At 37.1% G+C, this 26,610-nt stretch overlaps 2 protein-coding genes across 2 annotated transcripts; one reads left to right on the plus strand and one right to left on the minus strand.

The window, feature by feature from the left end:
* Positions 1-4,568: 4,568 nt before the first annotated feature.
* LOC101740190 (cytochrome P450 4V2) lies at positions 4,569-16,769 on the minus strand. Its single transcript, XM_004926467.5, has 10 exons — positions 16,516-16,769; positions 16,315-16,404; positions 14,504-14,614; positions 13,581-13,766; positions 10,367-10,563; positions 9,608-9,677; positions 6,856-7,057; positions 6,372-6,523; positions 5,411-5,596; positions 4,569-5,186 (listed from the first exon to the last, which is right to left on the minus strand). Exons 1-10 carry the CDS (start codon positions 16,670-16,672, stop codon positions 5,011-5,013), a joined length of 1,527 nt encoding a protein of 508 aa, XP_004926524.1. The 5' UTR covers positions 16,673-16,769; the 3' UTR covers positions 4,569-5,010.
* Positions 16,770-21,310: 4,541 nt separating this feature from the next.
* On the plus strand, positions 21,311-26,428 carry LOC119630238 (uncharacterized). Its single transcript, XM_038018940.2, has 3 exons — positions 21,311-22,114; positions 23,093-23,155; positions 25,545-26,428. The coding sequence occupies exons 1-3, from the start codon at positions 21,790-21,792 to the stop codon at positions 26,426-26,428; spliced, it is 1,272 nt and encodes a 423-aa protein (XP_037874868.1). The 5' UTR covers positions 21,311-21,789.
* The last annotated feature ends 182 nt before the right edge of the window (positions 26,429-26,610 follow it).

Consider the following 26,610-nt stretch of genomic DNA (forward strand, 5'->3'; position numbering starts at 1 on the left):
AGGAGGCTAATCGGGCGGTAGCTCGTCGGATGATTTTTTGGTTTACCGGGTTCATGTATGCCGATAACGTCCGCTTCTTTCCACACCGCGGGAAAGATACAGTTCGCCATAGCGGCATTGAAAATAGATGCCAACATCACGATGAGTTGGACGGGTAGAAGTTTAATAACGCGGTTGGATATACCGTCGGAACCGGGAGCCTTGCGAGGACGTAGGTCTTTGATCAAGTCTTTAACTTCCATCGGGGTGACGGGTGGTAACGCATCCGAGGGTGGCAAGGAGACTCTGCGTTCTACCTCACTGTCTACTAATTCTACATGAACAGGGTCCACGGATTGAGTGCTGGGCGTGCACTGGGTTTGCAATGTATCGGCCTGCAACTCTGCTTTTTCGTCATCATCAAACGCCGCGAGTCGGCCTGAGGGGCCTACGAGGGGGGGCATAGTTACTACCGTATCCGATTTGAGAGTACGAGCTAAGCGGTAGTAAGACCTTTGAGAGGGCGCGAGTCCTTCTAAGAAATCAGACCATCTGGCATCTCGGACTTCGGCGATGCGAGACTTTACGTCGCGTTGTAGGGCACGCATTCGAATACGATTTTCCGCGGTAGGATACCTGTCGTAGGCGCGTATCGAGGCGTTCTTAGCTCTAAGGAGTTCCCTAATATCATCGGACAATTTGAAGCGGTGAAGGAAGTCCTCCGCTACAACTTGTTTCGATGATCTATCTAATGTTGAGGTGTTGTGTGACGTTAAGATGTCTATGGCTTCAGCGGTATCCTGAGGAGACAGGGTAGAGTCCGGATTAAACGGGAGCGATGGTGGATCAGATTCAGCGAGGCTGATGCCCAGCGTGTGCCAATCCACCACAGTCCTCGTGACGGGAACGGAGTCGGGAGCGCGACCGAGCTTCATAACGACGGGACGGTGGTCTGAATCTAACTCTGAAACTACTTCGATCGAGTGTAAGCTCAGAGTTACGTTTTTTAATAACGCTATGTCGAGTATATCCGAGCAATGCGCGATATTTAGCGGGTAGTGAGTCGGTGTTAGCGGAGCGACGATATCGAAGGCGAGATCATCGACTAACGCGTCAAGCCGCCTGCCATTCGGGGTTGTGGTGTGTGAGTTCCACCTGATGTGTTTACAATTTAGGTCGCTCGCCAGAATGACAGAGCTCCCCATGCCGAGCAGCGCCTCGATATCACTGCTTAGAACGATCTCATCCGGTGGAAGATAAACGGACGCGATAACGATCGGCGCGTGTCCCGTCAGTGAGATTCGGCACACTGATGCTTCGATATTAGCGAGCGCGGGAGGATCGAGCGGAAGGTAGACTTCCCTAATGGTCCTGTTTGTATAAAGATCTGATGATGGTATCTTGAATAAATCCAGAAAGCTCTATAATTGTCAAAGCCTATCTTGAAGTGATTTGAGTGTTTCAATGTTGTATGAATAACGTATTTATTTGGATAGGGATTAATATCATCTTTATAAAAACACCTTCACAAAAAATGTTTTATTTTAGAACAAATTTGTTTAGCATAAAAAACGTTATAGTGAGCCAACCTTAATACATAATTATGCTGTCGCGCACTTTTTTTTGACCTTTTAAAGGGGAACAATTCTCTCATACATTACTTTAGCAAAACTTTAACCGTTTCCGCAGCGCACGCAGTGGAAGCTCTCAAAAGGGACAAAGCCTGTGAATATTCCGATTTTGAAACATTATTTACTGGTGCTCCGCCTGCATTAGTCTTAGCGTGATGTTATATAGCCTATAGCTTTCCTCGATAAATGGGCTATCTAACACCGAAAGATTTTTTCAAATCGGATCAGTAGTTCAAACAAAAAAACTCTTCAACTTTATAATATTAGTATAGATTCATAATAGACATGTGTTCAGGTATTTAGTATTCTTTTCGTTGCAATATGAAACTTAATTTCAAATTTGTTGCGAAATTTAAACTAGATATGGAATTACTTATCTGTCTACTTGCCGACATTAATGGGCAGATCTATGCTATGATCAGGCCGTTGTAGTTTGACTATGTTTAGAAATTGTAAATTTGCACCTGGGGAGTCTTTATAAATCCCAATATTCAAATAAGTAGTAGGGCGAAATACAAGGCAGTCAAAAGGTAAAAGGAGACGGGTTATTTATAAATTTGAGAAATTGGAAAAGCTAAATTTTGCAGTTTCTTATACGAGTTGACAAGAAGGTGTATAGTTTTATGACGCTAATATCTAATTGGCCAACGTTTCGGTCAGTTGAGCGAATTGAAATAGTAGAACTAAAAGGAGATGGCTTAGGAGGGAAATTATTTTGTATGCAGAGTTAATATCTAGTAATAAAGTAATAAACTGATATAACATGACGGCTTTGAGAGAATGCAACGCGAATATCTGAAGTGAGGAGGCTCAGGCTGTCCAATACACCGTAGCCTCGTCTAAAGCCAAACTGACTATTAGGGAGAATAGACCTGTGTTCAACTATCCATCCCAAATGATCTTTATCAGGTGTCCATAATTTTAGCTAGCACACTGGAGAGAGCAATAGGTCTATATAAACCAGATTGAGACGGATCCTTGCCTGGTTTTAGAATTGGGATTATAAATTTAGTTTTCCAAGAGGCTGAAATAGACCTGGAGAGAAATATATGATATAAAAGATTTAGAAAGATTTTTATAGAAAAACCGGGTAAATTTAATCAATATTGATTAGATAGACTATTTCTTGATAGAAGATAATTATAATAAAAATAGTTAAAATTCACCATTTCCTTCATGTTACGCACGCCAATAACTGCTTAAGACGGTATTCGAGAGAATTCATGACGAAGCTACGCCCACTTTCTATCATGAATACGAGTGATTATTTTCGCACAAAAAAACAGACTCGGTTGATTAATAGAACTCGCCGAGCTTTTTATCGTAATCGAAGAGTTTGACGAGGACGGTGGCCGGTGCTTGAGAGACCTGAAGGCACCCAGAGTGAATCCGGGGGATCCGAAAAAACATGTTACGGGCGACAGCGGCTCTGGGTTGCCCCGTCGCGGTCGAATAAGTAATTAACGGCGGCCACGATAAGAGGGTTTTCGTGTCGCGCCGCTTTGTCGAAGTAGCGTTCTGACGCTTCGTTAAGATACTTACGTTCGGTACTAATTTAAGATCGTCGTGAAGATCTACAATCAATCAATACAATCACAAAAAGATTGAACAACTGTACCCCTCGGTTTCCAGACGGTTTTTACATCTATTTTTTCTTCTTATTCAATCTTCTGGCTTTAATAACGATGTTTGGGACAGACCGACACTCAATTCATGAGACTAGGTCCTCAAGAGACCATTCTACACGAATTTATCTCACGACACCCATCCTGGAAACTTGAAAGCGTGGAATAATTGCTGACAAATAGTTAAATGAAAGCCTCGTTATATGCTCTAAAAATAATAGCAGCCCTATTTCTACCCATGTTTTTAATTTGATCTACCCCTGAAACCTTACCATTGTAGATAATTTGTCACCATCTGAACGAGTTTTTTTCTCTCTACCTAAGCTGATGTCCCTGAGGGGCCATTTCAGCGTAACTAGTAGGTGAGCTCACGGAGCTCAAACCTGACGACGTTGCTAAGACTAAGGCTAGCAAGAGCAGTGCTTCGCAGAACCTACCAACGGATCGGAAACGTGACCAGCTCAGAATATCCGGCGAGAAATTGAGTAGGTAAATTAAAAACCAGACACAGCCCACTCAGTTTCAGCGAAGTAGTAGTAGTAGTAGTAAATTAAGCGAAGGCCTGCCCTTGCTACGGCTAGCGTTAGCAAACTAGCCAGGCTGAGCCACGTGAGCTCGCCTACTCGTTTCAAGGATAGGAGGTAAAAAAAATCAGGTACTAACCGCTTGTTTGGTTGCTATTCGATAAAAATCAGGACATCGTGCCGTGTGAATGAGAAAACGAATGCGTTAAAGTTCATTCGATTTGCTTATAAGTATATACTAGTATTTATTTTATACTTTATTATAATTTATAGAAATCATACAAGTTCTGTCTGCTATGAACACAATGACAAAGCCAAATCGGTCGAACCGTTCTCTGAGAAATATAGGGTATAGACAAGCAAATAACCACGGCAACTGAATGACAATGTATCCGCGTGTCTTCTTTTCCGGCATAGGAATTAACTGCTTGGATTAGTGGACGAGTGGCGAGTCTTCTTTATGTAATATTACTCCATACAACTTCCACGTGGCTGCTTGATTGCTGATGATAAAGCGTCTTATGATCTCCCACGGGTAGGTACCACCACTCTGCCTATTTCAGTCGAGAAGCAATAATGCGTTTCGGTTTGAAGGGTGGGCAACAGCTGCGATGTAAAAGTTGAAACTCAGGACTCATGTCTCAAGGTAGCTGCATTTATGTTATTATTCTCTATAGGCTCGTAGCCATATCAAACCAGATGGCTGAGAGCTGTCCACCATCTAAGCAATATAAAAACATGACCCGCGGATGCATTGCATCATTGGGACACTGGCAAAAAAAAAAACTATCGTATCCGAAACAATGATGTTGGTGCATTAAAAAATATTTATTAATTACTTTATTCTCTATTGTATTATATTGTCTAATACAATAACAATGATACAATAATACGTGATTAAATAATGATTTAAATACATCGTTGACATTTTACATGTTAGGATATTAATATTTGTCACTGCCTAATCAAACATTTAAATAGAATAACACGAATCAATAATTTGAATAAACTTAGTACCATTTTAAAAACACCAAAGTATTCATTATCTCTCAAAAAAGCAACTTTTATTATTAAGAAAACTCAAAAAAAAAACTTATTTAAATCCTACGTTTTGCGCCTAAACTTAAACGTAATTCTTAAAAAGTATTAAGAAATGTTATTCATGTATATTTGGTATACCATAATAACTTCCCTATTTTTACGTTTTAACTGTGTCAACGACAATCTACGATTGTACATGTTCGCGCAATGCTATTTTGTTGGCCTTTTCTCCAATGCCACCTGGCATCCGTTCACTGACTTCATCATGATGTCCAGTTTGACTCTAATTTGAGGAACAGGACCTTTCTCCGGTTCACCTACTACCTTGTATCTCCGCAGTATCGCAGACAAAGAAGTCTTTATCGAAATCATTGCGTACTGATAACCTGCGAAAATATAAAACGAACCAATTTACGTGTTACAACTTCATACAACCAAAATTAATTTCATTAAATTAAAAAAAATAGTAACTGATATGTTAACTTGAACACTGGCAAAAGCAACTGTCAAGATATCACAATAACAAGGAACTTCTTGTTCCGTGGAGAGGAGAAGGTTAAGCGCGAAGGCTCTAACGACGTGGATATCGTGGTATGAGCACGGTACTCACCCACGCAATTCCTAGGGCCGCTACTGAACGGCATGTAGCAGCACGGGTGCTCGACATTAAAACGCTCCGGTAGAAACCTATCTGGATCGAAGTGTTCCGCCTCCGGACCCCAGTACTTTGGGTCTCTGTGAATTCCCCAGATAGAAACCATTACTCCTGAACCGGCAGGCAAAACGTTACCGGATGCTAAAATGAAGGGATTAATACCATTAATGAGCTGAAGAACATTTTTCAACCAGTCTTGCGATTATTTTGGTCGATCTTAGGACAGCTACTACTTACTATGTACAGCTGTGTACGCGAAGGCCTTCCGCTCTATTTTTATAAATAAAAAGTTTACGACTTCGACCTTGTTTTCCACAGACGGTGTTGATGTTGTAATACCCATAAAGTCCCTGTCCGCCAACCAATAGTTGGATCTCATCCACATCAAAAACACTCTTAAGGAAAAGGACAAATTCTAAAGTTAATTTTTAAATTTACCTAGACGATAGCATGGTTACAACTACAAACATTAATTCCTAAGTAGGCTCATGCTATTCACATTACAGAGGTACTTTCACCAGATAGAAATGAAATCATTCGATTTGTAAAGTTAAATTAATATTTAATTAATCGCAGTTCTACATTAATGTATGTAAGTACTAGAATACTTTTTAGTCCTTTTTTCATGCGAGAAATTGTAATATCAACGGATTGTAAGAAACAGTAGGAACCGAGAAAAACTAAAATGTGTATTGTTAAAATTTACGAGTAGTTCAGTAGTAATTAGAACGAGTGACGAGAAAATAACATATTTATAAAGAAGAATAACGCTATAATGGGAATACTGCATTATCAATCCTCAAATAATGAATTCTCCGTCTCTATTTCTATTTCAAAACTAAAGAGTGAGAGTGATGCTAGTCAATCTATTCTTAGTCTATTTGTGACGAAAAAAGAAATGTCTTCATCTACTTACGTAGCGTAATATCTTCCAAAACTTTCCTTATAATAAACGGAGCTGGAGGGAATAATCTGAGCGACTCCTTCACAACTCTCTCCAAATATTTCATTTTTTCTAAATCTTCCTTTACTAAAGGTCGTTCCGAATCGCCGAACACTTCGCATAATCTACACAGAGTCAAAAGGTATCTTATAAACTAGAATATGAAACGTCTAATAAAAATTTATGCATCAATTAAAAACGTAAATTCTTTTCGGTTTCTGGAACAAACATCGCCGGGATCTTACACAAAGAAAAAAAATTTGCTTTTATTATTTGTACGTCATCAATAATACAAGTATCTGTACATTTGTTGATATCGTTTTATATTACCTATAAGATGTCATTGCATATTCTTGTGAAGAAATAATCAAAGATATCCAGCGGTTTTTACCTTTAAATAATAACTGGTTAAATTCATAAGAATTATCAGACCATACCTAACTACCAAAATACTTACTCTTTGTAAACTTTTTCCTGTATTTCAGGATATTTTGATAACAGCTCTAGTGTGAATCCAATGGCGACTGCAGACGTGTCTGTACCTGCCACTGTCAATGTCAGTACTTCTTCTCGTAGTTCAATGTTAGTATAACCTTTTTCAGCTCCAGATAATGTAATGAGGAGATCAAGAAATGTCTTACTTTTGTATGATCCTAAGTCTGGTGGAAATCAACATAGTTATACATTTATTTGTTACTTACTAGCTGATCCGGCAGACTTCGTAGTGCCTCAATCGATAAATAAAAGACCTAAACTTTTGTATAAAATAAACTTAAAACAAACAAAAGAACTCCATCCGACGGGGGACAAATCAAAGGAAAAACAAAATTGTTATTTTTATTCAATTCCGAGCATTTTCATATTTATCTACCTTTTAAACCTTCTCAGGACTTCCATAAATAATTCAAGACCAAAATTAGCCAAATCGGTTCAGCCGTTCTGGAGTTTTACCGAGAATAACGAACAGCAATTCATTTTTATATACAGAAATAAAAAATAATAATCAGTTTCATACTAAAGGTTAATTATTATATAGACACCTTCCGTGGTGTACCCATGGAATTGTATATTCTTAGACTGTATTAGAGCTATTGAAATTTTATTATGAGTCATTTTGAATTGACAGCGCTTTGACTACGAATGTTTCTCGAAACGTCGAAGTCCATAAATCCTGTACAAAAAATGTCGGTGGGAAAATTATTAAAACATACAATTCTGAATTGATGAAACGAAAACTTGACCAAAGAACGAGGTGATTGGGCACACTTCGAGCAAACATTTTGTGTTATTAGATATAGCTATGTGTTTGGTTTTGCACAAAAGTTCGAACACTTCCTTAGAAAAACTTATAACTTTTGATGTTTATAGAAAATATTAACAGAGAAACAAGCGTGGTTAATTTTACAATAATTAATAGCTTAAAAAACGAACAAAATACGGTTTTAGTCTGGCCATAAATACTGTTACAATTAAAAATAAATAAAATATTACATTTGAATCTGGAATCATGGAATCTGGAATCTGGAATCTGGAATTGCTCATTGAGTTTTCTCATGCTTCATTGAGGAAACTCAATGAAGAATATTTTGCGATATTAAAATGGAGTGGGGTGATAAAGAGAACCGAATCGCTGTGATTGCATTACACAAAGTAGGATGGAGCCAAATGCAATTTTTAAAACTCTCCATACGCTTGGTATTAGTAAAATGTTTGTGTACCGGGTGTTTGATAGGTGCAATGAGACCTCCTCTGTTTGTGACAGAAAAAGATCTCGCCGTCCACGTAGTGTTCGTACGAAAAAGGTGGTCAAAGCAGTAAGGGAAAGAATTCGAAGAAATCCTGTTCGAAAGCAAAAGATTTTATCTCGGGTGATGAAGATAGCACCTAGAACCATGTCACGCATTTTAAAAGATGACTTAGGACTTGCAGCCTATAAAAGACGTACTGGTCATTTCTTAACTGATAATTTAAAAGAGAATAGGGTGGTAAAATCGAAACAACTACTGAAGCGGTACGCAAAGAGGTCATAGAAAAATTTTGTTTACGGATGAGAATTTTTTTACAATTGAGCAACATTTTAACAAACAAAATGACCGTATTTATGCTCAAAACTCTAAGGAAGCTTCCCAATTAGTCGACAGAGTGCAACGTGGGCACTATCCGACTTCAGTGATGGTTTGGTGGGGTATTAGCTATGAAGGAGTGACTGAGCCATACTTTTGTGAAAAAGTTATCAAAACATCGGCACAAGTGTATCAAGATACCATTCTTGAGAAGGTACATAGTGAAGCCCCTTAACAACAACATGTTCAATAATCAAGAATGGTCCTTCCAGCAAGACTCGGCGCCAGGTCATAAAGCTCGGTCTACGCAGTCTTGGTTGAAAACGAACGTTTCGGACTTCATCAGAGCTGAAGACTGGCCATCGTTTAGTCCCAATCTTAATCCGCTGGATTATGATTTATGGTCAGTTTTAGAGAGTACGGCTTACTCTAAACGCAATGATAATTTGGAGTCCCTAAAACAATCCGTACGATTGGCAGTGAAAAATTTTCCCATGGAAAGAATTCGTGCTTCTATTCATAACTGGCCTCATCGTTTAAAGAACTGTATTGCAGCCAATGGAGACCACTTTGAATAAGCTCTTTATACTTTAAGCTGTTCCATATTTATGTATTAAACTAACACACTGTAAAAGTAATAAATGTTATTAGCAATAGTTTTTTTTTTTCTTTGTCTCAGCATTTGTGGCAAGACTAGGTATAATTTTTCGAAACTTGGCTTTGTTGTGTTACTGGTGGTAGGACGTATTATAACGGACCCTGCCCGCATGGGTCGACACCGCAATCCTAGATATATCTGCAACAAAGCAGTAATGTGTTCCGCTTCGAAGGGTGTAAGATCCGTTATAGATATAATGACCTTATGGCTAAAGATGCGCCGCGGCACTCATGTTGTGATTTCTATGGGTTTCCTTACCATTTAAAGACAGGTGTACCATGAGTTTATTCACAAAATCAACAACTCATTTTTTTAACATGCTAGAAGACTAGATAACTACTCAAGAATTATTTGTATTAATTGGGTACTTGAAAAAGAATTTTATTCATCTCGAGTGATAATTATGTTTGCTTCCGTGAGTAGTTGGAATAGTTCCTTATGCTACCAGCGATTAGATAGGAGAAAAAAATGATTTGCAGTGTACTTACCATACTTATAATCAACTTCTATGGCAGAATTATTTTCCGTACCAATTTCTTCTCTTTTCTTTTGTATTGCCTGTAAATAAACGTTTGTTTATAAATCGCGATGTAAATTTCAATCTAATCTTGCATATTATTATAATATCTTTTTTTTCTTGCCCTTGTAGGCCGACTAGCATACGGCCCGCCTGATGATGAGTGGTTACCGTCGCCAATGGACTTCAGCAATGCCAGTAGCAGGGCCAAGCCGATGCCTACCGAAAATTTAAATTTAAATTATTATAATATAACAATATTATTACAACATACTAGTTCCGAACAATATTATTCGGACAGTCGGTCTACTGAGCAAGGACACCGGCTCGTTGGAAGATCTTTTCGTCAACCTTTGTCATTTTCATTACTTTAATATTTTCCTATTTTGAAACTATTCTAAATACCACACCATACTATATCAATAATCGTAATGTAAAAAGTCTCCTTCCCTGTACTAAGCGTATAAGATCGAACTTTAATTTAATAAGTCAGACGGGCTAAGCTCCCTAATCCGCCTGTTACTGAGAGCTGTCTCTGTTACTGAGAGAGAGCTCTCTTGCCGAAACCAGTCTCAATAAGAAAGAAAGCTTGGTTTTCGAACAGGAGGGTCGTTAAGTGAGGTTCCTCTCCCATCTCAGTCTCAATACGTGACATAAAAACCAACGTTGATTAAACGGCCTAGCATCGCTGTCTCGGCCTGAACCAATGAAACATTTTAGTTCTACTTACCTCATCAACAAAATCGTGTAGCAATTTTTTACACTTCTGGTGCTCATGAAAGACAGGAAAAAGCTTGAATAGCCAGGCCGGTTGCAGCCACAAATGAAATATCCTCATACAGACAATATTAAGTATACGATTCATAGATATCAAGAAATTTGAATCCTTATCCCCTTGTGCGTTGACCTTTACACCCATTGCCGTTTCTGAAGAAAAAAAGGGTGCGTGTACTTATGTACGCGCGTAAGAAGTTATACTTTATTTTTATTAAAATTATTTCTTTTTTTTAATATTAAATAATTAATAATAAATATTTAACGTTAATAATTTAATAATGTTTAGTATGAATTATATTAAATAATAATTTTGTCATTTATATTACTAAAAAATTAATGCTAATAACACTTTTTTTTACGAGTGTACATGCGCGAAAGTTCACCTGCGGCGATATTCAGACTCGCAAAGTTACGTCGGTTGTATTGTAATGAGCGATTTAGTGGGCAACTTCATTTCTGTTAATTTCGTGTCACGGTGCGCGCGCATCGTAAAATTTCACTCTCATCAATTTTTCATAAGGCGCCTAAAGAAGTATAACTGCGTCATACACAAATAGAGCACAAAATAGTGCAGCAACAAAAAAATCTCAGAATTAGTGCGAAACAAACTATTTATTATTTAACTATTTATCATCAATCTTTTAATCACTGTAACCGAGATCAATATGTCTTATTTTTGGCATAATCGCAATTTCTATATTTTTGGGGACCACCGAAGAGACGATTTGGTCTACAAGAGATGAAAAGCTGTGATGCAGCGTAAGCTAAAATATATGAAGACAACATAATCAAACACGTGTAGCCATTGGTATAAACGAATACCGAAACGCAAATAAAATGTCAACATGATCACATTAATTGGAAAATAAAAAATAAAATAATAATGTCTATAGAAAGGAAAATCCCTTCGGTGGACTTATGAAACAAAACAAATATCGAATTATAATAATTTTACAGCCATGGTATATTACTCGTATATAATATAATTCTTTAGATAGCTAATGAATTTTAATATGCAATGTAATGAAATTTAAGGACTTTAATTATTTCAAAATATTTCCAGAGAACTATCAGAATTGTCTGAATATTGTAAAGGAGTTGATGGCCATCATTTTTTTGATGAAAAACTTATGGAGCAATCGGACTCACTATCAAAATATAATATACACAGTGCCCGCTTAATAGGTTTACGTGGTTCTCGATCATATATAATATCATAATCTGGAGTAAACCTGTCTGAGAAATTAGGTGATATTGATAGCGTAGATGCGTTGGGTGTTACTGGTATAAAAGGAGAATTAGGTACAGATAAATAGTCTATTTCAGGAGTATTTGACCCAGAATCTAGAACATGTGAGGCCCGAAACGAATTCAATGTCTTCATTTGCAAATTTATTTGACCTAGACGATAATGAAAACAATGCATATCAGCTGTATTTCTTCACTATTTTCTTTTTTCTGTCTATACGTTGCTCTAACTGACGATTTGTTCTTCTGTTTTCTGTTTAATCTTGATAATTGCAAACGATATCTAACTAAGCCTGAATCCATGTTTGAAATTTTTATTCTTAAATACTTATTCTCTGCTTTAAGTCGTCGCAAGTTACAAGCTCTAATAACATTACCTACACTAACACGAGATCTTGCCAAATATGCTGAACTTAAAGATGAAGTGTTACTAATCAAATCAGTAGCCTTAGCTTTTTGCTGTTTTTCTTTTCACGTCTTATTTTCGCTTTTTCTCTCCAACCCTTCCTATGTTCCTTTGCTGCCTGAGAGTGTAGACTTTTATAATTTTAATTAGACCTTCAGCTTTCTTTTTCTTGTATCTTTCTTTGTCTTGTTTTTTTATCTCTTCAATTTCTGCTCCGCTCAGCTTAGCACGTGTGCGTCTCATGCTCAACTTCTTTCTTTGTTTTTTTTCTTCTTCTTAGAGTTGAATTTTAGATCAGCTTTCTCGAAGCAAGATATGGACCAACGCCCCAAGGGTTGAACCCCCTGAACGAAATCAATAGAAATAAAAAAATGTTTTCGTTTCCTCTAAATAGAGGATGTAAATACAATGTAAATACATTGATTAGATTTATATTTTTTTTTATTGCTAATCAAATGTTGCCAAAATCAAGCCTCTTTCTAGCCAACTTTAAAAAAGGAGTAGGCCCTCGGTTCGACTATTTTTTTAGTTCTTCTCTACATAGACCAACTAAGGTATGTTTCTTACCCCTTTTCTGTGGACATAGTCTTTTCAGTGGACATCGTGACCACAGGGAAGATGTCCACAGAAAAGATGTTTTATAAAAACTCTTGCGCAAAGAAGTTAACTTTGAGGTTAGAAATCAAGTAACATGCTTTTCATTTACTTGTACTAAATGCTCATATAAAAATAATAAATATACATTTTTATAGATAATATTTACATGTCTATAATTGGAACAGGAAAGAACACTTGATCTTTTACGTTTATGTGTGTTTTGGAATAAAAAATATACTTTCACTCGCACTGGAATCGAAACAACAAAATATCAAATGCCGGAATGGCCACTATTTAGTGATGCTAACAGTTAAAAACACAAGCTTAATGCGGTCGAATAAATAAAAATTTGGTGTCGTTTTATCGCGTCCACAGAAAAGACTCCATTTCATGTAACCATAAGTTTATTGGATTTATTGTATACAGATAGTAACGGTATATTTGGTTTATTCTCAATATTATCATCTTTATTATATTGTTTGTGTTACAAGTAAATAATTTTAATACATAGGGTACTTTAACTATTTTTAAACATGGCTCAAACATTATACCTTCGTCTTGTAACAGTCCACAGGAAGAGATTTTTTGAAGTTTAACGCCATCAAAATGAATTTATGAAATGTAATATTTTACAAGATACGATTAAAATGAGTAGTAATATAGTACCTTTACGATTTAAATGCTTTCAAATATTCATCAATTTCCTCTTTTAGGTGATACATTGCTACAACACTTTTTTTACCCTTTTTGTGTATGACCCAACTTCAAAAATGTCAATAACATTAATATGAATTCCACTAATTAACACTAAATTGTGCTATAAATTTACCGCTTCTACAAATAGTAAAAGTGCTTCTAAAGACACCTCACCTCATATCAAATAGTATAAAACAATTCAATTTAAACTGTAACTTGCCACAGATAGAGTCCAATGTGTAAGCGCTTAGAAAAGGCCATGAGCTGAACTTCCCTGTGCCGACACATTTACCCAAATTTGAAGCAAGCTTCTCACTTTGCTCGGAGATTATTCCTACAAAACTCTGAACTATTTTGGGACTGAAAGCTGGCACCATAATTTTCCGACGTCTTCGCCATATGGACACTAAAATTTAATGCGATAATCATTTATTTGAGAATGATGTAGAAGCTATTCTAATATCGTAATATAATGGTTATCTGCGATTTCAGAAACTAGAGTCACTCTGCACATGTGTAAGTCTTAGAATGAAAAAAATTGTCTACCTATGATGTTGTCGTTTTACAATAATGACCTTCGAAAAGTAATTTATTTATGGCTGGCAATCAATTTGAAGTCGTCGTGGCCTAAAGGATAAGATGTCCGGTGCATTCGTGTTGAAGCGATGCACCGGTGTTCGAATCCAATTCGGTACCAATTTTTTTAATGAAATACATACCTAATTAACAAATGTTCACGATTGACTTCCACGGTGAAGGAATAACATCGTGTAATAAAAATCAAACCCGCAAAATTATAACTTGCGTAATTACTGGTGGTAGGACCTCTTGGGAGTCCGCACGGGTAGGTACCACCTCCCTGCCTATTTCAGCCGTGAAGCAGTAATGCGTTTCGGTATGAAGGGTGGGGCAGTCGTTATAACTATACTGAGACCTTAGAACTTATATATCAAGGTGCGTGGCGCATTTACGTTGTAGATGTCTATGGGCTCCAGTAACCACTTAACACCAGTTGGGCCGTGAGCTCGGCCACTCATCAAAGCAACAAAAAAAAATCTGACATCAAATGAATTTAAATTTTAAAAAATAGGAATTAAAACAGGAATAAAAATACGTAACACGATATCTATTGTACAAACATACCTGGTGCGAAAATTCCGCCGTAACCGATTACAACTCTCATGAATCTGTGTAAATCGTCTTTCTCCAAACATGTCTTGAGAACTAACTCCAAGTCAACGGGGTTCAATAACGCTAAAAAAAATCAGGTAATTATTTTTCTATAAAGATAATAAAGTTTGCTTTAAGACGCTCAATATATGAATATTGTTAAATTTAAACACTAGACTACTTCTAAGAGGTACCCAATGACGTCACGCAACCTGCCCTCCTTACAAACTAAACTATTCTAACATCCGTTTAGCTAAATCAAATTCAGCAAAATTGTAACACTATTCAAGCTTTTGCCCATATCAAAATAATCATAATGGTTTATGATTAGTATTCAACCATTTTTCCAAATAAACATGCTAAAACAATAGGTAAAATGATAATGATTTTAAGCTGATGCTAGTTTTTATAAGCCTTAGCGGACTTCTGCATCGCAAATGAATTCTAGGCATTGTACTATATATAATTTATTTGTAGCATATCTATACTAATATTATAAAGAGGAAAGTTTGTTTGTTTGTTTCGAATAGGCTCCGAAACTACTGGACCGATTTGAAAAATTCTTTTTCCATTAGAAGCCGACGTTGTCCCTGATGAACATAGGCTACTTTTTTTTATTGGAGTTTACTCCTTTAGAATCGATTTACATATATAGGCCCGGGGTATGAAAATTATGGGGACCAAAATCGTACTAGCATGTCACACGAAATGCGTTATGCGCCTGCGCCGGCAGTCCGCCACAAAGCCTCGTACTGATCGCGCGTTTCTCTCATTATTGTATTTTCATATATTTGTTAGTCGTTTGTTTTGTGTCTCGTTAATTTGTTAATAATCTGTAGTGTATCGTGTTGTCGTAATATAGAACTATTTCTCGTATTGTTTCGTTTAATTTTTTATATCCAGTAAACTCCAGTCGTGCGTCGGAGCGGACACACACACTTTTTTTTTGTTTGTTTCATGTGTGTTTTAATGTTTCCGAAGCGAAGCGAGGGCGGGTCGCTAGTATTACTATAAATAGATAAGTATTAAACGTATGAAATTATATATAAGACATTTTCTCTTTATTAAAAGGAAGAAATGCACAAGTGTGGTTTATGATTAACGTTATATTCAAAAGTGCAGCCATGTCTCATCAACATAAATCTAAGTGATAAGAGCAAGCGTATTCTCAAAGAAAATAATAATTATACTCGCATTTCCAACCAGAACAAACTTATTTATTTGTTTATTTGGGAAACCAACAGTACAAAATAAACATATAATATTTTAAATAATAGCTAAAACAATATCCAAACATGTTTCCGCCACCAAAATCACATAATATATAAGTAGAGAGTAAACTAAGGAAAAAAATAGAAATTTAGAAATTTAAATTTACACAAAAAATATAAAAAAAAAGCAACACAATACGCACATATTATTATGTACTTCAGCTTACACTATAAAACTTAATAATACTCATCGGACTAAATCTCCTTATAAATATTCCAAAATAGCCTTTCTATCTGCTACAAGTGACAAACAAAACATGTCACCATTAGAGAACTTAGTGTCATACAACCTACAAGATCTACGGACAAGAGTTCGAAACCTATTTCCTTCGAGCCGTGGACATGTGGAAGGTCTGTTTAGCGCGGTAATACGACTACATTTGAATTAAATAATAAATAAAATAAATTATATATACATATATAGAATATTTGTGTGAAATGCAAATAGTATTCCTATTAGAATAACCTAATCCTGAAACCACATTATCAGCGGACTATAAGCATTCAACTTACCAAAATAAAGAACGTGACCCAACCAGCCTTTCGCTAGGCCGTTATGCTTCATAGAGTTATAACTGTATTTTTGAAGCATCGACATTATCTCTACAACAATAGTAAAGATATTAATAGATAATTATTGAATAATAAAATAGAAAATAATTTTTGAAAAGAAATTCATATAGGTAACTGGGACACTTTACAAGTAAAACTCACCCTCTGTGTTGCCAGTGAATTTATGGGCTATGCCTAATAATGGTATATGCTCGTCCACATCTGGGATAGCCGCTGCCAGCTCGTACATATTCCTTCGTCTGTACCTGAACACTGAAAACCAGCCGAGGACAAGTACTATCAGTAAAATCACGATCATTTTCTACTGAAAATGTAGCGACTACTATAAAAACCAAAAAAAATACTTTTACGCAATTCACGTACTACTACTTTGATTAAAGTTCGTTTAATAGTGTAATTGAAGTAAATTCTCGGTTATAAATGCTTGTTTTACATGAACGATTTCGGCCTTCGTTCCACCTCTGTATTATATCAAATGTTCCACGCACCCCTGGTTATGTTCACGCTGTTTAGAGCAATTCTAAACATGAAGTTTGTATAACAATTTTTTGAATTTTTAAATAGAATAATAATTTTGACAACACAGTCATGGTAAATCAATCAACAATTCAGGTCGTACGTACACGCGTTGTAACTATATTAAAATAAAATAAAAATAACCTTCTATCTGAATATATCTAATTATTGAAGCGACCAGCACAAAATACAGTCCACGCTCTACACACACGCTGCCATTGAACACTGTGTGGGCTTGAAAATACACAATGAGCCATTATTCAGAGCTTCATTAATTATTATTAAACCCTAGTGTAAATGACCGTGCAGTCGTCATACCATTGATTAATTCAGAAATTATTATTAGTGAGAAAATGATGTTTAAATTTGGTTGAAATATTTGTTTCCGTAGATTTTTCATATTTAAATTGTAGTGTTTTTTTTCGTTTCTATTTAATTAATAAAAATATTTTTGTTACGCCGGAAGCGAAATTTCGGTTGCGCTCCCTTCCTGCAGAGTGGAAAGTGTCAAGAGATTTCCTGATTACATTTTTTAATAAATTATTGCGCATACATACTTCAATTTCATTGGCGTATACGCACTTATCTTTTTGGCATGTAACTTATTAACGATTTTGGTAAGGCCATCTAGTTACGATATTGCTAGGGCTATCTTAGTTTTACTAAATGTCCAGGCGAGCTCACGGGGCTCAGCCTGAGAAAGTTTACGACTACTAGCGCTCGCAGGGGTAGAGCTTCTCTGAATCTACCGCCGGATCGGAATCGCGGCCTATTGAGAAAATCCAGCGACAAATTCTCAACGTGAGACATTATTTATTTATTTATTAAGTAGCACTAACAAAGTGATCATCAATAAAAAACATTGACCAATTGACAAAAGTTCATGGCATATGTCACGTCAATTGTAGGTGCAATCGACAGGGCATTAACAACAAAAATAAAAATCATTATATAACTAAGATTTGATTACATTTGATTGATTGCGATTAATTTATATTTAATTGGGAAATGATCCGCGACCGATTTTTCCTGTAAGTTGTGAGACAATTAGAAAAAACATCTATTTCACTTAAAGATCTTAGAACTTATATCTCAAGGTGGGTGACGCATTTACGTTGTAGATGTCTATGGGCTCCAGGTGGGCTGTGAGCTCGTCCACCCATCCAAGCAATAAAAAAAATGTAGGTAAGGTGGCAAACTGCGGAAAAAGGAAAAATAAAAGGTCTTGTTTTATTGTAGATAAATACTTAAGATGGGCACATATTTACGCATTTAGATTAGATTGGGCTGAGTGGTGTAGCTGCTCGCTTCCCACGGGTGTCTCTGAAAGTGACTAAGGGTTTCACCGGAGAATGGACAACAGCATTCTCTGCACAGGTTAATCTTGCGTTTTTTTATTATCATTATTATCATATCATACTATTAATAAAAAACTCTAATTATTTTCCCTATACCATCAAAAAGTAGCAACGCTTCTACGATTATATTGTATTTTCAAGATTATTACATGTGATCTACATACATCATACATCTACTCTTGGCAGGCGGGTTAGTGACCGCAGCACTATGTCCTTCCCTTAAGATTTTACCCGTCACGAAATCATATACCGGTAAAAAGAATTCCTACAAAAACTTGAAATCGTAAGTAGGTTTTCGCGCGTTATTGTGTAAAACATAACTTCTATTTTTTGTGTTCTACAATAAAAGATTTTATACAGTCATAGCGTTTGCCCGCGACTTCGTCCGCGTGGAATAGTTCAAATCAAATCAAATCAAAAATTTTTTGTTTAACATAGATGAAAGTACATACTTGTTGAACGTCAAAAGAACTACCGCCAATTCACAAGAACTAGCCTCAGTCCTGAGAAGAATTGGCAAGAAACTCAGCGGGCATGTCTTTTTTTCTTTTTTTTAAATATTAGATTTAAAAAAAAAATATTAGATTTTTTTTAAATATTCATTTTTACAATGTGTATTATAACGTTACAATTATTACAATATTGAAATGCCTGGAGCGAGCAACTCATTCCCACTTTGTGCAATCTTCTAGATAATCATTGACTTTATAGTAAGCTTTATTGCACAGATGTTCTTTAATAGTTTTCTTAAACCTATGTATATATAGGTTCTGAACATCTTGTGGGATTTTGTTGTACAGGCGCACAGACAAACACCCGAATGAATTTCGTATCTTATGTAACCTACTCATCGGCACAACAAGTTTGTGTTTGTTCCTAGTATTTCTATTATGTATGTCCGACTTTTTAGGAAACTCCTCAATATGTTTACGAACATACATAAAATTTTCAAAAAATTACTGGGATAGTGACATAGTGAGAACTTTAATTTCTTTAAAATTTTCGCTCAAGGATTCCCTTGAGTGCATGTTTGTTATAAATGGCACGTATAGCTCTTTTCTGCAGAATAAATATCATTTCTACATCGGCCGCATTGCCCCATAGCAAAATGCCATAGGACATGACACTGTGGAAGTAACTAAAGTAAACTAAACGATGAGTTACTTTGGCATAACGCAAAATTGTATCCGCGACTTCATTTACGTAGAAAGTGAAAATATTTTTGAATAATAGAATGTTAAGGAGCTATTTAAGGTATCAAAATCACTCTTTTTAACCGAATTCAAAAGAAGAAGTTATCAATTCGATCATAATTTTTTATCTATGTACTATGTTCACCGATTGCTCGAAAATGCTTGAACCGATTCTGATAATTCTTTTTTTTTTTTTTGTATGAAAGGGTAAACTTCCCTAATGGTCCTGTTTGCATAAAGATCTGATGATGGGATCTTGAATAAATCCAGAAAGCTCTATAATTGTCAAAGCCTATCTTGAAGTGATTTTAGTGTTTCAATGTTGTAATGAATAACGTAATAATTTGGATAGGGATTAATATCATCTTTATAAAAACACCTTCACAAAAAATGTTTTATTTTAGAACAAATTTGTTTAGCATAAAAAATGTTATAGCCGACCCTAATACATAATTATGCTGTCGCGCACTTTTTTTTAGATCTTTTAAATGGGAACAATTTTCTCATACATTACTTTAGCGAAACTTTAACCGTTTCCGCAGCGCACGCAGTGGAAGCTCTCAAAAAGGACAAAGCCTTTGAAGATTCCGATTTTGAAACATTATTTATTGGTGCTCCGCCTGCATTAGTGTTAGCGTGATGTTATATTGCCTATAGCTTTCCTCGATAAGTGAAAGAATTTTTCAAATCGGATCAGTAGTTCCTGAGATTAGCGCGTTCAAACAAAAAAAAAATCTCTTCAACTTTATAATATTAGTATAGATTCATAATATACATGTGTGTTCAGGTATTTAGTATTCTTTTCGTTGCAATATGAAACTTAATTTCAAATTTGTTGCGAAATTTAAACTAGGTACGTAATTACTTATCTGTCTACTTGCCGACCTTAATGGGCAGATCTATGCTATGATCAGGCCGTTGTATTTGGACTATGTTTGGAAATTGTAAATTGGCACCTGGAGAGTCTTTATAAATCCCAATATTCAAAAAAGTTGTGGGGCCAAATACAAGGCAGTCAAAAGGTAAAAGGAGACGGGTTATTTATAAATTTGGGAAATTGGAAAAGCTAAATTTTGCAGGTTCTTATACGAGTTGACAAGAGGGTGTATAGTTTTATGACGCTAATATCTAATTGGCCAACGTTTCAGTCAGTTGAGCGAATTGAAATAGTAGAACTAAAAGGAGATGGCTTAGGAGGGAAATTATTTTGTATGCAGAGTTAATATCTAGTAATAAAGTAATAAACTGATATAACGTGACGGCTTTGAGAGAATGCAACGCGGATATCTGAAGTGAGGAGGCTCAGGCTGTCCAATACACCGTAGCCTCGTCTAAAGCCAAACTGACTATTAGGGAGAATAGACCTGTGTTCAACTATCCATCCCAAATAATTTTTATCAGGTGTTCCATAATTTTAGCTAGCACACTGGAGAGAGCAATAGGTCTATATGAACCAGATTGAGACGGATCCTTCCCTGATTTTAGAATTGGGATTATTAATTTAGTTTTCCAAGAGGCTGGAATAGACCTGGAGAGAAATATATGATTTAAAAGATTTAGAAATATGTTTTTAGAAAAACCGGGTAAATTTAATCAATATTGATTAGATAGACTATTTCTTGATAGAAGATAATTATAATAAAAATAGTTAAAATTCACCATTTCCTTCATGTTACGCATGCCAATAACTGCTTAAGATGGTATTCGAGAGAATTCATGACGAAGCTACGCCCACTTTCTATTATAAATACGAGTGACTTGTCGATGCACGGACATCGACGATCGCGCGGCGCGGGCGCCGGGAGGAGGACAGCGGCGAGGGGTAGCGGATTGACACCGGCTTCGTCACTTCGTGCAGCAACGCCGCCCGCGACACTTACTTGTTTATCTTGTTTTACTCTTTTTATAAACTTACCAAATACTACAGTCCACTTTTTTATTTTATATATCACCGGTTTACCCCAGAGCAGTTCGAGACATGGTCCTTTAGTTTTGTCAGCTTAAAACTCACCGGAATAAAACCTGTACAACAATCTGTCGGCGTTGGTTGGCCATTTAAAAACGAACGGACGTTTTACTGTTCACTACGTTGAAGCTGCAAGGAGTCGTGAATATTGGACTTCGGAATATTGGACGGATTGCATACCTGAGTGAGTTCGTTCCAATTAGACAACCTTTATTCCCTCATATTTTTGCCGTTTAGCGCATTCAATTTTTTACCTAATTTTCGCCTCCAATTTGCCAAAATAAAAACTACCCTCATCTTACAATCAAAATTCATTCTTATTCTTTAATTCTTATTTCATTATTCTTATTATTTCTGTTTATTTTGCTTATTATAATACATTATGAGCCAACATTCTGAGGATTTAGATACTCTTATTAAGCGACGAGGTGCAATTAAAGCCAAACTTACTATTTTCAGAAATTATATTAAACCTCTTAGTAGTTTTTCTAGCTTGACCGACTTACAACGTTTTGAGTTGGAAGGACGTTATGAGCGTATTCAGTGTTTATACAACGACTTCGACAAGTTACAGACGGAGATCGAGACGTTGTTGGACGCACCCGATGACGACTTTAAATCCCGGTGTGAGTTCGAGGACCAATACCATCCTACGGTGGCACTGGCGCGAAGCCTGCTTTCAGCAACTACCAACTCAGAAGGTTCAGGTAGGGTACACACAAATGTTCGATTGCCCAAAATTGATTTGCCACATTTTGATGGTAGCGTTCAGGGTTGGCTCGAATTCAAAGATACCTACATTTCCCTCATCCATAATAATAAATGTAATGATGATATTATGAGATTTCATTACCTTCGGTCCTGTTTACGCGGCAGCGCGGCTTTAGTTATTAAAAATATAGATTTTACCAGTGAAAATTACAATAACGCTTGGGACTTGCTATGTCAGCGGTACGACAAGGACCAGCTGTTAATACACAACCACGTTCAAGCGTTGTTTAGTGTTGCACCGTGCTCCAAAGAGTCCAGTAAAAGCTTGCGCTACCTTATTGATGTCACAAATAAAAATATTAGGGCATTAAAAACTTTAAAGCAGCCAACTGAACATTGGGACACATTAATCATCTTTATGATCTCACAGAAACTAGACAGCAGCACAAGCCGATACTGGGAGGAGCATCGTAACAAACTTTCAGAGCCCCCTACTTTAAATCAATTTATTTTTTTTATTGAAAATCAAATTAACCTACTTGAAAAAATAGAAGAAAATAGTAAAATCAACCTTAAATCTAAAGAAACAAATAACAATAATTACAATAACAAATCTACAAATTACATCATACAATCTAATAGCAATCAAATTCAATCAAATCATTCGAAATGTCCATTATGTAATGAAAATCACTTGCTTTACACCTGTGAAACATTCAGGAGCTTACCTACTGAGGTGCGCATTGAAAAGGCAAAGAATTTTAAAGTTTGTATGAATTGCTTACGCTTAGGTCATACTGATAGAACGTGCAAGCTATCCCATTGCAAGTACTGCAAAGCACGACACAATACCCTTTTACATTCAGAGCCTGAGCGAAGCGCAGCGTCAAACCCCATGCCAGGCGCTGATAATGTTGCTTTTTCAGCCAATTTTGAACACAGTAATACAGCTTCTTTTATATTGCTTTCCACAGCTATGGTGAGAGTGCGTGGTGCCGATGGCACTAAGCACCCCGCCCGAGTTTTGCTGGACAACGGTAGTACCGCCAACTTTGTCACAGACGCCTTTTCATCCAAGCTTGGGCTGTCACGACACGGTACTAGCTCCACTACAATCACCGGTATAAACAATCAGACCTCTTATAGTACACAGTCTTGTAATCTCACGCTCGAGTCCTATTACGGTAATTATACAGTCGGCTTAGGTTGTCTAATATTGCCTGAGGTAACAAAAGTATTGCCTTCGCGTTTCATACCTAGAACTCATGTCCCTTTGCCTTCGGGTCTACATCTAGCTGACCCTACATTCAACATTCCGTCAGTCGTAGATATACTTGTAGGGGCTGAAATCTTTTGGCAAGTATTATTACATAATACCATCGATTTAGGTAAGAATCAACCTACACTTCACGAAACGAAATTAGGTTGGATTGTTTCAGGTCTTGTGCCTAAACCCCTGGCAGCGATCTCTTCAGCGCATTGTTTGCCGCGATAATCACAATGCTCCCCTCAAAGTATATTGTTTAAACACGGTGACTTATGGAACAGCATCAGCGCCTTACTTAGCCACGAAATGCCTGACCAGTCTGGCTTCGTCAGCTGTAAGTGAAGACGTCAAACATGCAATAATTCACGACTTTTACGTTGACGATCTTTTAAGCGGTAATAGCACCCTCTCAGGTACTATTGAGTTGTGTAAAGGCGTGATTGATACTTTGTCATCAGCTCAATTTCATTTACGTAAATTTAAATCAAATGATTCTCGTATCTTATCAGCAATAATGTCAGAACGTGGCGACGCTTCCACTGAAAATATGTTAGACTTAAATAGTGACGTCAACACTTCATCTAAAACATTAGGTTTGCAATGGTGTTGCAATGTTGATATGCTTTCTTTTTCCATTAATATTGACATCTGTAGTAAAATTACAAAGCATCACGTGTTGTCGGTTGTAAGTCAAATTTTCGACCCACTAGGCCTGGTAAGTCCGTGCGTTGTCGAAGCAAAAATTCTCATGCAACGACTTTGGATCGACAAGTACAACTGGGACGACGTAGTGTCTCAAGAACTTAGGGATCTTTGGTCTTCCTTTACTAGTACTTTATCTTCTCTTAATTAGCTGAAGATACCTAGATTTATTTCATGTAGTGACTCGACAAATAACGAAATTCATGTCTTTTGCGACGCTTCAGAGAAGGTTTACGGTGCGTGTCTTTATATCCGTTCAATTAAAGCTTCAGGGTCTATTTGCGTACGACTTTTGGCTTCAAAAAGTCGCATAGCTCCTATTAAGCCCACCACAATACCGCGACTTGAGCTTTGCGGAGCGTTAGCAGCTACAAGACTGTGTACCAAAGTTCGTGACTCTCTAACCATGCGTATAGACAACGTTTATTTCTGGTGCGATTCCACAATTGTATTGGCGTGGTTGTCGACGTCGCCTAATCAACTTAAGCCTTTTGTGCGCAACAGAGTCAACGAAATTCAAGAGAGTACGATTGGTTGTACTTGGAGCTACGTGCCGTCGAAGGACAACCCGGCGGATCTTGTTTCCCGTGGACTGAAGGCTGATGCTATCAGCACCAGTTCGCTGTGGTGGTCGGGCCCGTCTTATCTATTTAAATCACAAGAATATTGGCCACAAAAACCCAATATGAAACAAGATCTACCAGACGTAGTTTGTCATGTAGTTAGTAGTAATGTCGATACGCTTCATACTAATAAAACTCATGGTAGTTCCATAATTCATCATCTTATTACTAAATATTCAAATTTACGCTATTTACAAAGAGTAGTTGCTTACATACTTAGAGCGATATATAACTTTAAAAACAAATCAAATAAAAATATAGCTAATCTTTCTAATGAAGAACTACAAATCTCATTAAATCTCATTATACATAATGCTCAACTTCAAATGTTCCCCGAAGAATATTTTATATTGAAATCAGGGAAGTCCCTACCACGTAGCAGTCGTCTTATTTCATTAACACCATTTATAGATAGTTATTCAATTTTACGCGTTGGTGGTAGGCTTGACAACTCCCCATATGACTTTAATATAAAACACCCTATAGTTCTTTGCAGTAAACACGCTTTGACTAAATTAATATTCCATTTTGAACATTTGCATCTCTTACATGCTGGACCACAGCTCTTACTAACTCACATACGCCAGAGTTACTGGCCCTTAGGAGGCAGAAATCTGTCTAAGACTGTCGTCAGAAACTGCTTAAAATGTTTTAGGTATAGAGCACAAAATGTTCAACCCATCATGGGTCAATTACCTAAAACTCGTACTGATTTACAATTTCCTTTCTTGAATTGTAGTGCGGATTATGCTGGGCCAATTTTGATCGCTGATCGTAAAGGGCGAGGCTGTAAATTAGTAAAATCATACTTATGCATTTTTGTGTGCCTTGCAGTAAAAGCTGTTCATATCGAGCTCGTCACCGCATTGTCATCGGACGCGTACATAGCTGCTCTCAAAAGATTCGTGTCTCGTCGAGGCAAGCCCCGCAGCATATGGTCCGACAATGGGACAAATTTTGTTGGTGCTTGCAACGAACTCAAAAGCGTCCTTTCAAACTCAGACATTGCGTCATTCATGTCTCAAGAAGGCATAGATTTTAATTTTTCTCCACCTTATTCCCCTCATTTTAATGGTCTGGCTGAAGCAGCGGTTAAGGCCACTAAAGGCCATCTCAAAAAACTCCTCAGTCTTACTCACCTCACGTATGAAGAAATGTCTTCGTGCTTATGTCAAATTGAGGCCATTCTAAATTCCCGTCCACTTACTCCTATTTCCTCTGATCCGTTAGATTTAACTGCCCTTACTCCTGCTCACTTTCTGATTGGACGACCGCTCACGTCAGTTCCGCACCCGCAGATTACCGACGGCAACATCACGCGCTTGGAGCGCTACCAACGAGTGGAACTCATCAGGCAGCATTTTTGGAAGCGCTTTATTAATGAATACATTACTCTGCTGCAGCAGAAATCTAAATGGTCCACCTCTACAGGGAGCTTGATACCAGGGACGCTAGTCCTTGTGAAGGACAGGACGCTACCGGCACTGTTGTGGCCTTTGGGCCGCATTACCAAGACGTATCCGGGCAGCGACGGCATCACACGGGTCGCAGAGGTCAAGACGAGGACGGGGACCGTGGTGGCGAGGCTTCAACTCCATCTGCCCCCTCCCTCTTCATTGAAGTACCCATACATACTTCAACCCGGGCAGTCTGTCGATGCACGGACATCGACGATCGCGCGGCGCGGGCGCCGGGAGGAGGACAGCGGCGCGGGGTAGCGGATTGACACCGGCTTCGTCACTTCGTGCAGCAACGCCGCCCGCGACACTTACTTGTTTATCTTGTTTTACTCTTTTTATAAACTTACCAAATACTACAGTCCACTCTTTTATTTTATATATCACCGGTTTACCCCAGAGCAGTTCGAGACAGACTATTTTCGCCCAAAAAAACAGACTCG

The sequence above is a fragment of the Bombyx mori genome, chromosome 22 (assembly GCF_030269925.1).
Source record: "Bombyx mori chromosome 22, ASM3026992v2".
In the NCBI taxonomy this organism is placed as follows: domain Eukaryota; kingdom Metazoa; phylum Arthropoda; class Insecta; order Lepidoptera; family Bombycidae; genus Bombyx; species Bombyx mori.

Excerpts from the sequence above, each read along its gene's own strand:
- LOC119630238 (XM_038018940.2), top strand. The coding sequence starts at position 21,790 with ATGAGCCAACATTCTGAGGATTTAGATACTCTTATTAAGCGACGAGGT. Across the intron at positions 22,115-23,092 it reads TACCAACTCAGAAGGTTCAG|CTATGGTGAGAGTGCGTGGT; the intron begins GTAGGGTACACA and ends TGCTTTCCACAG. Across the intron at positions 23,156-25,544 it reads CCGAGTTTTGCTGGACAACG|TAAAAGCTGTTCATATCGAG; the intron begins GTAGTACCGCCA and ends TGTGCCTTGCAG.
- LOC101740190 (XM_004926467.5), bottom strand. The coding sequence starts at position 16,672 with ATGATCGTGATTTTACTGATAGTACTTGTCCTCGGCTGGTTTTCAGTG. Across the intron at positions 14,615-16,314 it reads GGGTCACGTTCTTTATTTTG|CGTTATTGAACCCCGTTGAC; the intron begins GTAAGTTGAATG and ends GATTTTTTTTAG. Across the intron at positions 13,767-14,503 it reads CGGCGGAATTTTCGCACCAG|TGTCCATATGGCGAAGACGT; the intron begins GTATGTTTGTAC and ends ATTAAATTTTAG.